A 12,067-nucleotide genomic window follows, 5' to 3' on the forward strand; every position below is an offset into this window, starting at 1 on the left:
GCAAGACTCCAGGTCCAGGACTCGAACCATGGTTGGCCATGTGGAGTCCAGCACCCTTAGCCACCTGCTGGCCCCCTGACATGAATTTTAAGCCACTGGGTCAGGGACTCAAAATCTGTTGATTCCGTGGGAGTCCAGCGACATAACCATTATGCCATCTGCTAGTCCCTGAACCCATTTCTTAACCAATCAAATATAGATAACAGGTCCAGCCCATGGTGGCACAAATGGGATGACACTGCTGTGTAGGCACTGAGAATACATGGAAGGCCTGAGTTCAGCTCCCAGTCCAATCTAACCAGGCTAGGAGCAGTGGCATACACCTGTGCTCCTAGTTAACTGTGGAGGCTGTGGCAGGAGGATCATGAGATGGTGAGACCCTGTCAAAAAACGCAAACACACACTTCTCTTTCTCCTCTCCCTCCTGCATATGTTCTCTCTCACTCATTTTTTTAAAAGAAAAGGGGGAGGAGTCCTGTAGAGCACTGGTTAAGCACTGTGCAGAGTACACCCAATCCTATGTAGCCAACCAGGGGCTGAGTTCTGGCCCCAGTAACTTGAAAAACCCATCGGACACACATGTCCATGCCCAGGATCCTGACAGGATAGAGAACTGGAGGAAGACTGCAATGTGGCCAGACTCCACCAGGAAGTGTTGCATATCCTCCACCCCTACCCTGCACATGCCCTCTGGCATAAAAAAAAAAAAAAAGACAACTGTCTTTCAGATGTTTTAAGGATTAATTAAATAATTTCACCACAACTTCCAGCATATAACAAACACTCTGTCAATAAATGATAGCTAATGTTATTACAGAACATCTTCACCTCAATGTCTCATGGTTATTAAACCTAGCTATTCAAAGCTGAATTTATTATCTTTTACTACATTTTTCAAAATTTATTTATTTCTTCCATTAGAGGGAGAGAAATACCCTCAACAGGGTCTTCATACCAAAATCTACCCCTAGCCTCAGCCAGCTTGGATCATGGGCATAGATGCCTATCCATTCCTGGAATCACATAGAAGTCTCCGGACTGGAATCCAGGACCTTCCACATTGGTCCAGCATCACAGAGCACTGTGTCACCTATGAGCCACCGGCTCGCTCTTTTCCCCCATTTTAAATTGTTCCTTTTCTTGTCTCCCCCATTTCTACTAATAACACCACTCTAGCCCTCCAGGTAAGAAACCCTGGTTTCAGTTTTGAACACACCCATCTCCCACGAGCTGCCAAGCTCACTGCACTTACCTCAGCAATTTCTCTAAGGCTCAATGACATCACCCTGGTCCAGGCCTTCATTACTTTTGTGTGTGAACTACAGCCGTAGTCTTCTAAATGATCTATTTTTGAACTCCCCATATCCATCCTACACACTGCTGCTAATTTAATCTCCCTAACACTTGCATGACATAGATATATTATTAGGCTAAAAAAAGCAGATTTATAAAACAGAAGATACTGTATAATCCTAATATTTTCACATAAAATATGTCAATATGTAAAAAACACATGCCATCCCTTTCTGTCCAAACACATTACATACAAAAACATAGAGGAGGAGGGAATCAAAAAAGAAAAAAAAAAACCTCTCAAAGGATGTACTCTAAAATGTTATCTCTGGATGGGAAGACCAGGGTAATTTATTTCTTTGTACTTTTTCCTGTATTTTCTATATTTCCAATGATTTTTTTTAATGGTTTTTGCCATAGGGTGTGTTCATTAGCCAGAGAGCCAGTGACAGTAAGAGGGAAAATGAGAACTCATCTCCTGGGGGCAGAGGGGTGGCCATACTGCAATCCCTTCTCCTCCATCTTCCTCTTGGGATTTTTGGGCATCATGTACTCACACCCAGCATTGAGTCTCAAGCCATTGGATCCTGGACTTGAAGTGCAGTTAGCCATGTGGGAGTCCAGCACCTTAACCACTATACCACCTACTGGCTCTGAAAATGTATTATTTCACATAACGGAAAAATATATATATAACATACATATTGTGACTCCCTCACTCTCTGTTAAAAAGTCCCAAATTCTTTCCATGCACTCAAAGACCTCCATGGCTTTACTCGACTTGCTTTAAGGATCACATCTGACTCTACCTCATGATTTACTGGGTGCAGTCACAGCACTTCATGCTCGTCTACACTTTCCCCAACTGTCCTCTTGTTACCCTCCTCCATATTTTCTATTCCCATTGCCACCTGTTCAAATCCATCGACTCCTTCAGGGCTCAGCTCAAATATCTCAATATGACCATGGAAAAAATAGGTCCCTCTGTTCTCAAGTCAAGTTACTGACCTTAGTCAAGACCGCTGAAGACTCTGAAATTTAAATGCCCTCATTGATAGAAGGAAAACAATTCAATCTATTGGGAAAAGCAATAATTAAATAACACAAGGCAGTGAGAGTCTAGCACAATGTGTTACTTGCTCCCATCTTGTTTGTAAGGGATATATGTGGCCCAAATTATGCAGCATTAATAAATTTTGTCACCCAGTATTCTCTCTGGAACACAAACCAAGGCCAGAGAATGTTAATGACTGAACAGTCTCAGAATTCAATTATCACACATTCTTTGAGAGATTCTCTTCTCCATCATCCCTTAAGTAGTGGTTCCACCGTTGTTCTACTTCTTTCTTCACTTTACGAACTACAGAACTGATGATTTCCATCCACAACCATGGTTGTTTCTACCATTCATAAAACCAACTCTCCAGTCTGTACCTCCAACTGAGATTTCTTTCTGTATTTCAAGATTCATTAACTCAGGACCTGCAGATGGCGTAATGGCTACATTGCTAGAATCCCACGTAGTCGACCACAGTTTGAGTCACAGATCTGGTGGCTCAAACTCATGTCAAGCGCATGTGCGTGCATGTCTAAGATCCCAAGTAGAGCAGGGAGGAGAAAGGACTGTGGCACAGCCACAATCTACCCAGAAGGTGATTTCTTGCTTGCTTTCTCTCTGTCTCTCTAGCAAGTACACCCACCTTATAGCAAAAACCTCTCCAAAAAAAAAAAGAAAAAGGAAATTTTGAGTTTGGGTTTCTTGTGGGACACCCAGGTAGATATTTAGTAGGAAGTCTGACTTAATAAATCTTTTTTATTTATTTTTCAAAACATACCTCACTATGTCATGTGCTGGTTCCCAAATTCAAAATTTTAAAATAAACTTGTATTCCCCTAAACCTGTCAGCCATCCTATAATTCCTAGAGCCCTATTATCCACCAAAGACAGAAACTTGAGATAGCTTACATTAATTCATCTTTTATCCTTTTTCTTCATATTCAAATCTTGCAATCTACCTCAAACCCTGAAGTCTACCTGCACCCTACATATGCCAGCAGTTCCATGACTCAGTGCTCTTGAACACATTGTTCCTTCTACCTAGAAAATCTTCAGCTTCTTTCTTCACTTGACTAACTTCTCTCCCTTAGAACTGAACTGAAAGATGATCTCTAGAGAACAAAAGCTAACTAGCATTCATTAAAGCACATACTATATTCTAATCATTGTGCAAAACACTTTGCATGCACTGTCTTGCCAAGCACTCTATAAATACACTGATGAGGTAGGTACTATTAAGTTTTCACAGGTGAGGAAGGTAGTGATGTGGGAGGTCATATATAAATAGTAAATAGCAGAAATAGAATAGTATAAATGGAATTCAAGTCCAGGTCCATCTGACCCCAATGAGTAAGAATGCTCTTAGCCACTATCCCACGGGTTCCCTTTTTCACACACCCCCACCCATCCCATAACCTCTTGATTAGAGGTCTCTCCTCTGGCTATTGTAAAGGCACTGTACGGCACACTTATAAATCTTTATGATTTGGTTATTTTTTTTCAAATAAGCCTATGAATAATTTGAAGATAATGTCTATTTCATGTACAAAGGGGGGGGTCTTCAGAAAGTTCAGAGAAATGTGTATTATGAAAAAATTATGCATGGATTTTTCTTTTTTTTTGCACCAAAATAAGCTAGTGCTTTCATTCCACTCTTTTGCAAACTTTTTGAAGTCCAGGTGTATCTATTTCACCATATCCAGAAAAGCCTGGCACATGGTAGATCCTCAAAAAATATTAGGTTTGGGAACCAGCAGTTAGCGTAATGGCTATGTCGCTGGACTCCCACGTAGTCGACCGCGGTTCACGTCTCGGACCCGGTGGCTTAAATCTCACGCCGGGTGCGTGTGCGTGCGTGCCCAAGATCCCAAGAGGAAAACGGAGGAGAAGGGATTGCGGCGTGACCATCCCCCCTGGGGAGTGATTTCTTGTTTTCTGTCTCTATGTCTCTGTCTGTCTGGCGAGCGCACGCGCCCTATAGCGAAAACCTCTCCAAAAAAAAAATATTAGGTTCCAGGTCAGTAGTATGCTGGTTAAGTGTGGAGAGCAGTCAGTCTGAAAAGCTACTCTCCACAATTAAGGAGCTACACTTCTACATGGCTGACCATGGTTGGAGTCAAGAACCTGGCAGCTTGCTTTCTCACTTTCCCTCTCTTTGTTCAAATTAAAAAATAATAACAAGTAAAATTAAATAAAGTAATTCTTTCATTCTCCTCTCAGGATCTCGGGCACGCATGCATACGCTCCCAGTGTGATTTTCAAGCCGCCCAGTCCAGGACTCAAACCCCAGTTGACCATGTGGGAGTCCAGCGACATAACCACTACACCATTTGTTGCCGCCCCCCTCCCCCAAGTTAAAGTAATTCTTTAAAAAAAAAAAAAAATTGGGTTCCTCCTCCCTCTTGCCTCCTCTCCCAAACCCCCTATCACTTTATACTCACTTTGGGACACCTTTTCTCTGCCTGTTTTTGCATTTCACATACTTCATGAATATTTACCTAACCAGACTATGCTCTTGAAATGGCAGAAGGCAATTTTAAAAATCTTTATACAGATACCTTTGCCGGCATTAACTGCTCAACTAACGAACCTATAATTAAGCCACTTTTCATTCCTAGTGTGCACCTCTCTTCCCACTCCAACTGAACACTAGGCCCACTGTTAGCAAACCACGGTTCCCAAGCCACGAAGCGAGTCCAGCGACATAACCACTGCTCCATTTATCAAACGTTTCCAGCTGCTAGGCACCGAGGGAAATGCAAACATGGATTAGAAAAAAGGTTTCTGAGATCTAAGGAAATTCGATCTATATAGTAATGACTGCCGAATCAAAACAGTATAGCACACTGGACTGTTCGAGTATGTCAGTCACGTGGCTCTGCAGAGTGACGGCGACTGTCAACGTGGTTTCGGGGTCACAGAACAGACTGCGCGCCTGGCCCACTGACTAACCCTCTGGGACTTGTTACGGATACCATGCCCAGCCATACCCGGTTTGGAGGTGCTGAGGGGAGGTGGCAAAGCGACGACTCACCTCCCCTCGGCCCGGCACCCTCCCAGCCCCGGCCTCTCAAGGCTTTCTCCTCCCCCAGGGTGGCGCCCACCCCGGGGCGTGGCTCTCGCCGACCCACCCGCCTACCCGCTCCCGAGGGGTAGGCCAGCAGCTCCGAGGACCCTCCCTCTCCGGGCGGCCGCGCGAACGTGGGACTGGAGCAGAGGCCCGCCGCAGCCACAGGCCGCGCACCTCCTCGCGTCCACGCGGGACCCCCAGTGCCCTCCGTCACGCCATCTGCCGCTCACCTGCTCCGCCGACACCGCCCCCTTCCCCACGCCGCTCCCGCTGCTCTTGCCGGCGCGACCGCTGCTCTCCGCCATCTTCGCCGCCTGCTGCGCTTCCGGCCTGCGCAGCGCAGCCTCCGCCTGCGTCACATCCGGCCCGGCGTGCCCGCCCACTCGTCCTGGCCCGCTGGCTCCCGGCCGCTCGGCGGAGGCGACCGCGCGGATGGTCTTGGCTGTGTCCACATGTAGGACCTACTCCTGGCCCGCCCGCCGCGGGGAGTGCTCCCTGCGGCCGTGTAACCTGTGCCGCCGGGATGCCGCCCTGGGCGAGGCGGGGGGGGGCGGGGGGGGCGGGTGCGGGCTGGGACCCGGGGTCCTGCGCCCCGGCTCGCCCTGGTGGGTGGGGGTGACGGAGGGCGAACTGCCCCAGAGCGGGTCGGGGGGATGCTCTTTGAGTCAGGAAAGCTGTGCGGGTGCAGGGGCAAGACGGGAGGCTTGGCAAGCCACGGAAGTTCCCCGGAGGTGACTTTTGAACTGCGGAGACGTTCGGCACAGGAAAACGGCTTCCGTTTAATGTGAAATCACTGGAAGTTGGTATTCAGGCGCCGAGCAGAGTCCTTTCCAACATCTTCCACTTTATGATCTCTTCCTGTAGCCCATAATTATGTACAGTAAAGAGTACTTTAAGGATTTGGGGAGTTTTTCCTGCCAGGGCGTTATTAAGTCTTGCAGTGTTAAGGGAAACGTCAGAGAATCCTAGAAATGTATTGCGTAAGGGTCGTTGTCCTGATTTCTCACCGTCTTCAGGCTGGGCTTCATCACCAGGCCTCCACATCAACTCCTGTCCCTTCTGTGTTCCGGACTCCGGATACCCCGACTCTCAGTACTTTGTGCTCGGCCCAGGTAACATACGTGTTGTGTCCTCAGTGCCTGGCAGATCATAAATGCTCAATAAACTTGTTTAATGGCTGGTGGGAGACACACGGGTGTTAGCCACCCCCAGAATATTTTGGTGTGTCCCACTAGCCTTGGATCAGTATCCCCTGTAATAGCAGAGGCAAACGGAAGTCCAGCCTTCCTGCCACCCTGTTTGAATCCCTTATCATTAAACTTGGATGTCCCCAGGCTAGGAAATCTGAGAATCCTGCCTGTGCCATTCACAGGCCCAGAGCCATGGCTGTCTCCTCTTCCTCCTGGGAACTACCCCTGGTGGCTGTGTGCCAGGTAACATCGACACCAGACAAGCAGCAGAACTTTAAAACATGTGCTGAGCTGGTTCGAGAGGCTGCCAGACTGGGTGCTTGCCTGGCTTTCCTGCCTGAGGCGTTTGACTTCATTGCACGAGACCCTGCGGAGACGCTACGCCTGTCTGAGCCACTGGGTGGGAACCTTCTGGGAGAATATACCAAGCTTGCCAGGTATCAGGGAAAGGGGGAGGGAGGTGAAATCTTTGTTGGGCAGTGTCCCTGGATTGTCAGATGAGGGTAGAGCCTTGAGAAGAGTTGTCAGTGTCCCCTCCCCCCAGGGAATGTGGACTCTGGCTGTCCTTGGGTGGTTTCCATGAGCGTGGCCAAGACTGGGAGCAGACTCAGAAAATCTACAATTGTCATGTGCTTCTCAACAGCAAGGGTGAGACTTCATAACCCTTTAGCCTGCCTCTTCCCAGGCTCTTCTATATAAACCTAAGATTCTCCAGAATTCTGTTTTCTCAACTCTTCCTTGGCCCAAGGTTTTAGAGGTGTTCATACCTTCTGTCCCTAGCGGGTAAACTATCTCCTCCATGGGAGGAGAGGGGCTAAGCTGGACTTCTGGAGCACCAGCACCTCAGTATTCCTCCTCCTCCTCTTACTCTAGGGTCGGTAGTGGCCACTTACAGGAAGACACATCTGTGTGATGTAGAGATTCCAGGGCAGGGACCCATGCGTGAAAGCAACTCTACTATGCCTGGGCCTAGCCTTGAACCACCTGTCATCACACCAGCAGGCAAGGTGGGAGCTGCCAGAGGCTGAGGGTGGGAGAGGAACTAGAGGGTAGGGAATAGCAGTACTTTGAAGTAATAGTTTAAAGCGCCTGAGGAGTGGGGTGTCAAGGTGCTGAGGCAGACAGGAGACTAAGTAGGCTGTTTCCCATTCCAGATTGGTCTAGCTATCTGCTATGACATGCGGTTCCCTGAACTCTCTCTGGCACTGGCTCAGGCTGGGGCAGAAATACTTACCTATCCTTCAGCTTTTGGATCCGTTACAGGCCCAGCCCACTGGGAGGTAAGAGGACACCTCTTCACAGCGTAAGGACCTCCTTTTAAGCTCATGCCTTTCCCTTGGCCCTCCCAGTTTACCTTCTTCCCACTTAGTGGGAAGACTCGTTCCGCATAGTTGTCTGCCACAGGTCCCAGAACAGGTAACACAGGGGGTCACTCCTAGGTTGACATTAGAAGGGTAACAATGAGCAGACTGTCATTGACACCTTCAGTCACTTCCCCTGCAGCTGTCACGTGGGCTCATGTTGTCATCTCCAGGTGCTGCTGCGGGCCCGAGCCATTGAAACCCAGTGCTATGTGGTGGCGGCAGCACAGTGTGGGCGCCACCATGAGAAGAGAGCAAGTTACGGCCACAGCATGGTGGTGGACCCCTGGGGAACAGTGGTGGCCCGCTGCTCGGAGGAGCCAGGCCTTTGCCTCGCCCGCATTGACCTCAGCTATCTACAAGAGCTGCGCCAACACCTGCCAGTGTTCCAGCACCGAAGGCCTGACCTCTATGGCTACCTGGGCCAACCACTGTCTTAAGACTTCTGACTCCTACAAGTTGAGATCACCATTGTGGTTGGGGCTGCTGTGACCTGTAGGTGGGACCCAGGCACAGCTCTCCTCACTTGGAAAATCTTGACTCTTCTCATGGAAGACAGGCTCAGCTTCTTGGGAAAGAAGAAACGTCTACCTGAGCTCAGATTTCAGTTTCAGAAAGGTGGCATTTTTTAGTCACTGTTTATTTCTTGAAAACTGAAGTTACGCTGAGGGCTGAGCAGCATTGGCATTGAAAAAAAATAGATAATAATCACAAAGTCTGTGTGTCTGGACACCTCGTTTGGGAGTGGATGGGGAGGCAGTACTGGACCAGCTGGACTCGGCTCTGGTTCTAAGCCTCCAAGCCGACACCGCGTGCCTCCCTACCTAAATAAAAGTGCAACACTCAGTGCGTATCCCAGCCCCATTCTCCCGAGCATGGGAGTGGGAGTAAGGATAGAGGAAGAGAAAGGGAAGAGTTGATACTGAATTACTTCACTTTCACCTAGGGTGCCCTTTGCCTAAGCCAGAAGAAAGCAAAGGGGAAAGGGGCTGCAGGGTACATTATTTATTTTCACTTGAACATGGAAGGAAAGTGTCACACTCCCCCTTCCCCTTTTCAGGGGGAGTGTATTTTAGTCAGCAACCTCTTCTCTACCCACCTGTGTGTGCACACACACATCACAGCTGGGAGGGCTGACAGGCCGGCCCAGTCCTCTTATCTATCACTGCCTTGAAGAGGGTTTGACAAAAGGAGAAAACGGAGGAGCCACACCAGGCAGAAGTTTCAGGCCATGGAATGGAGGAAAGAAGGCAGAGAAGAGCAGCACCGGAGGCCAGGAGAGAGTGGAAAGGGCCACAGCTTCTTTTGTAAAAATTCTATAATTTGGAAGAGGGTGGTGATTCATTTCCAAAATACACTTCAGAGTCCCACCTTCCACATAGCTCCCTTACTCACAGCCCTTTGGTTTTTCAGACAAAATTGAAGAGCCCTCATAAAGCCAGAAGTATTGATAACCCCTCAGTGCACCCCAAAGCAGTGTTCGCTTCAGTCCCTTGTGAAGACTATGCTCTGCAGACTCTGCTTCTCCCTACACATTTGTCTTTTGGCTCAGTGGGAAGGTGGTTTAGAGACACATGTTGGGGGTGAGTGGGAAAGGGAAACAAAGGGGAAGCCCAGGCACATGGGTGCAGGGAGGGGTAGGGAACACCACTTCCACTTTCTTTTGTCTTTTCCTTTAAAAAAAAAAAGGGGGGGAGATTGTGATTGGTTGGAAGGGTAGAGAACAAACCCCAGAACAGTATGTAGGCTCCAGAGGTGGGTGGTAGGAACAGTCCCCAGAGAAGTGAGGGGGCGGCAAGGTCAGGGCAACGCCTGCAGCATCAAGTTCCTCAGGAGTTTCTGTCGACCCAGCTCGTAGTCCTCCTCGTCCACATTCACCAGCAGCTTGATGGCCTCATGGCCCACGGCTTGCTTGAGGGAGTCTGTGATGAAGACACCTTTAAGTGCCTCTAGTAATGAGCCATTGATGTAGTCGCGCCAGAATGCGTCGAGGTAGGTGAGCTCAGAGAACTTGATGTCACAGATGATGGAGCCCAGGTCCCGAGACTTGAGGATAGTGTTGGCCTGGTTAAAGCGCTCAAACTGGCGCTCCAGTGGGTCCTGCTTATTGGAGAAGACATTGCCCTGCAGAGCAGTTTCATGCTGGCAGTATTCAGCCCGAACCCGCAGTCTGATGTCTATGGGGAAAACGAGAAGAGGTTACAGTGAGGGATGAATTGGACATCCCTATTTGGAAAGCTGAGAAAAACAGCAGGGTGGCAAAGCAAGGCTTCTTGCTTACATGACAGCTTCCCAACCTTGTCCCCAGTTCTTTTCTGAGTATGGGGGGTGTGGGGGGATGTCTTCAAAAAGTTCGTGGAAAATATGTACTTTGAATAAACTTAATGGATTTCAATTTTTTGCACTAAAATAAATTCATACTTCAATTCCATTTCCATAAACTTTTTGAAATTCCCATGTATCTCAAATTCTTATGTGAATACAGAAATGGGACATGCCCAGGAGACATTTTCTTGGGCATTGTCACCCACAAGCAAGTATCTCCTTATAGAACATACTTTCCTAACAGGCACAATGTAATATTTTACCTTGACTTGGTTCAAATTACCATAAAGATGTCATAATAGTAGCCCTTTCATCTAGTATTAACTAAAAAGTTGAAATGTACTTTGCCACAAAGATAGTCACCTCCCTGCTATTGCCCAGGGCCAGCCTCATAGCATAGGTGTTAAGTGTTGCACACAGGGAGCTGGATCCCACATGGCAGACCAAGGTTTGAATCCCAGCCTCACCTTGAGAAACATGCCAGGCAAGTCAGTGTGTGTGCATGGGCCCAAAATCCCAACAAATGGATGGGGGAGAAGGGACTGCCATGTGACCATTCCCCATTGGGGAGGCTGCCCCTCCTCTGGTGAACACACACATCCTCTGGCAATTAAAAAAAAAAAGGTCTCCGGAGGAGAAGGGATTGTGGCGTGGCCATCCCCCCTGGGGTGTGTTTTCTCACTTTCTGTCTGTCTGGCGAGCACATGCGCCCTATAGCAAAAACCTCTCCAAAAAAAATGTTATCTGGGACCAGCAGATGGTGTAGTGTTAAGCTGGCCAACCACGCTTCAAGTTTCAGACCAGGCAGTTTGAAAATCACACCGGCCGCATGTATATGCATGCCCAAAATCTCAAGAGGAGAATGGAGAAGGGATTGTGGTGTGGTCATCCCCCCCAGGAAGTGATTTCTCACCTTACCTCTCTCTCTCTTTCTCTTTCCAGCCAGCGTACGCACCCTATGGCTAAAACCTTAAAATGAACTCTCCCCAGATATAAAACCATTCAGCCTCACTATGCAGTAACAACCAAAGTGAGCCTTGCATTAACTAGCATAAATTGCCCAGTGTCCAGCAGTTTTTAATATTCTCCCTCGAGTCTATTCCTCTGCTGGAACCCTTGAACTTCCTCACCACAGGTCTGCTTTTCCTTGGGATCTGGTGTCACTGACTTCCGGCGTTTTCGTTGACTCCCAAGCGTGGCTCTCCCTCGGGCTGGTCGCTTGCTACACATCTGAGGACCCGAAGTGGGGCAGCACACCACAGGGTAGTGGGGAGGCACTGACCAGAGGTAAGAGGGAGAAAACACAGTAGGGTAAACGCAGAAATTCAGACACTTCCTTTGAGATGAGGAAGGCGTCATTAAGACTTAGCGTTAAAAGCAGTATCAATGCAATGTCCTGAAAGGACACACATGGGAGCAATCAAGTGCCTTAGTGAAACGCTAACACCTCGCCTGATTTTTGAGAAGAACTCCATTTTTATAGGGGACAGCTTCCTTTCATTTACACTAGCCAAGCTGGGAATGTGATGGGATGCATGTCCTCTTACTTGATCAGGGAAATGAAGGAGTGTGTGGACCCAGCAGGTGGCATGGTAGTTATGGTACTGGATTCCCACATGGCCAAACACACGAGTCAAGTCCCGGACATAGCAGCTTCGAAAACGCACCAGGAACGTGTGCATGCCACAAATTCTGAGAGAAGGGGCTGTGGCAGGGCCATCCGTCCTAAGGTGATTTCTCACTTTCCCTCTGTCTCTTTCCAGTGAGCTCT

The 12,067-nt window shown here is 48.4% G+C and overlaps 3 protein-coding genes across 4 annotated transcripts in view; 1 reads left to right on the plus strand and 2 right to left on the minus strand.

Annotated features, from left to right (window-relative positions):
- PFDN2 (prefoldin subunit 2) overlaps nt 1-5,747 on the minus strand; it is a 19,633-nt gene extending 13,886 nt beyond the window's left edge. The window contains exon 1 of the mRNA XM_006163106.3: nt 5,651-5,747. Within this exon, the coding sequence (XP_006163168.1) occupies nt 5,651-5,725 (75 nt within the window). The 5' untranslated portion in view covers nt 5,726-5,747. The remainder of the gene's footprint in view (nt 1-5,650) is intronic.
- Nucleotides 5,748-5,788: 41 nt separating this feature from the next.
- On the plus strand, nt 5,789-8,817 carry NIT1 (nitrilase 1). The gene is made up of 7 exons (XM_006163109.3): nt 5,789-5,874; nt 6,437-6,532; nt 6,793-7,047; nt 7,155-7,258; nt 7,484-7,617; nt 7,765-7,890; nt 8,145-8,817. Coding segments are annotated over exons 1-7 (984 nt in total). The 5' UTR covers nt 5,789-5,872; the 3' UTR covers nt 8,412-8,817.
- A 457-nt stretch (nt 8,818-9,274) lies between these two features.
- DEDD (death effector domain containing) overlaps nt 9,275-12,067 on the minus strand; it is a 13,955-nt gene continuing 11,162 nt past the window's right edge. For both annotated transcript variants that reach the window (XM_027766193.1, XM_006163108.3), the window contains 2 exons: nt 11,427-11,573; nt 9,275-10,148 (listed from right to left, as the gene is read on the minus strand). In XM_027766193.1, coding sequence (XP_027621994.1) covers nt 9,772-10,148; nt 11,427-11,573 — 524 coding nt within the window. In that variant the 3' untranslated portion in view covers nt 9,275-9,771. The remainder of the gene's footprint in view (nt 10,149-11,426; nt 11,574-12,067) is intronic.

This window comes from Tupaia chinensis, unplaced genomic scaffold (assembly GCF_000334495.1).
Source record: "Tupaia chinensis unplaced genomic scaffold, TupChi_1.0 Scaffold141389_1, whole genome shotgun sequence".
NCBI classification, from domain to species: Eukaryota; Metazoa; Chordata; class Mammalia; order Scandentia; family Tupaiidae; genus Tupaia; species Tupaia belangeri.

Bases quoted from the DNA above. Each gene is read 5' to 3' on its own strand.
- NIT1 (XM_006163109.3), top strand. The intron at 6,533-6,792 runs GTAACATACGTG...TGCCATTCACAG, and splicing joins GTACTTTGTGCTCGGCCCAG to GCCCAGAGCCATGGCTGTCT. The intron at 7,618-7,764 runs GTGGGAGCTGCC...TTCCCATTCCAG, and splicing joins TCATCACACCAGCAGGCAAG to ATTGGTCTAGCTATCTGCTA.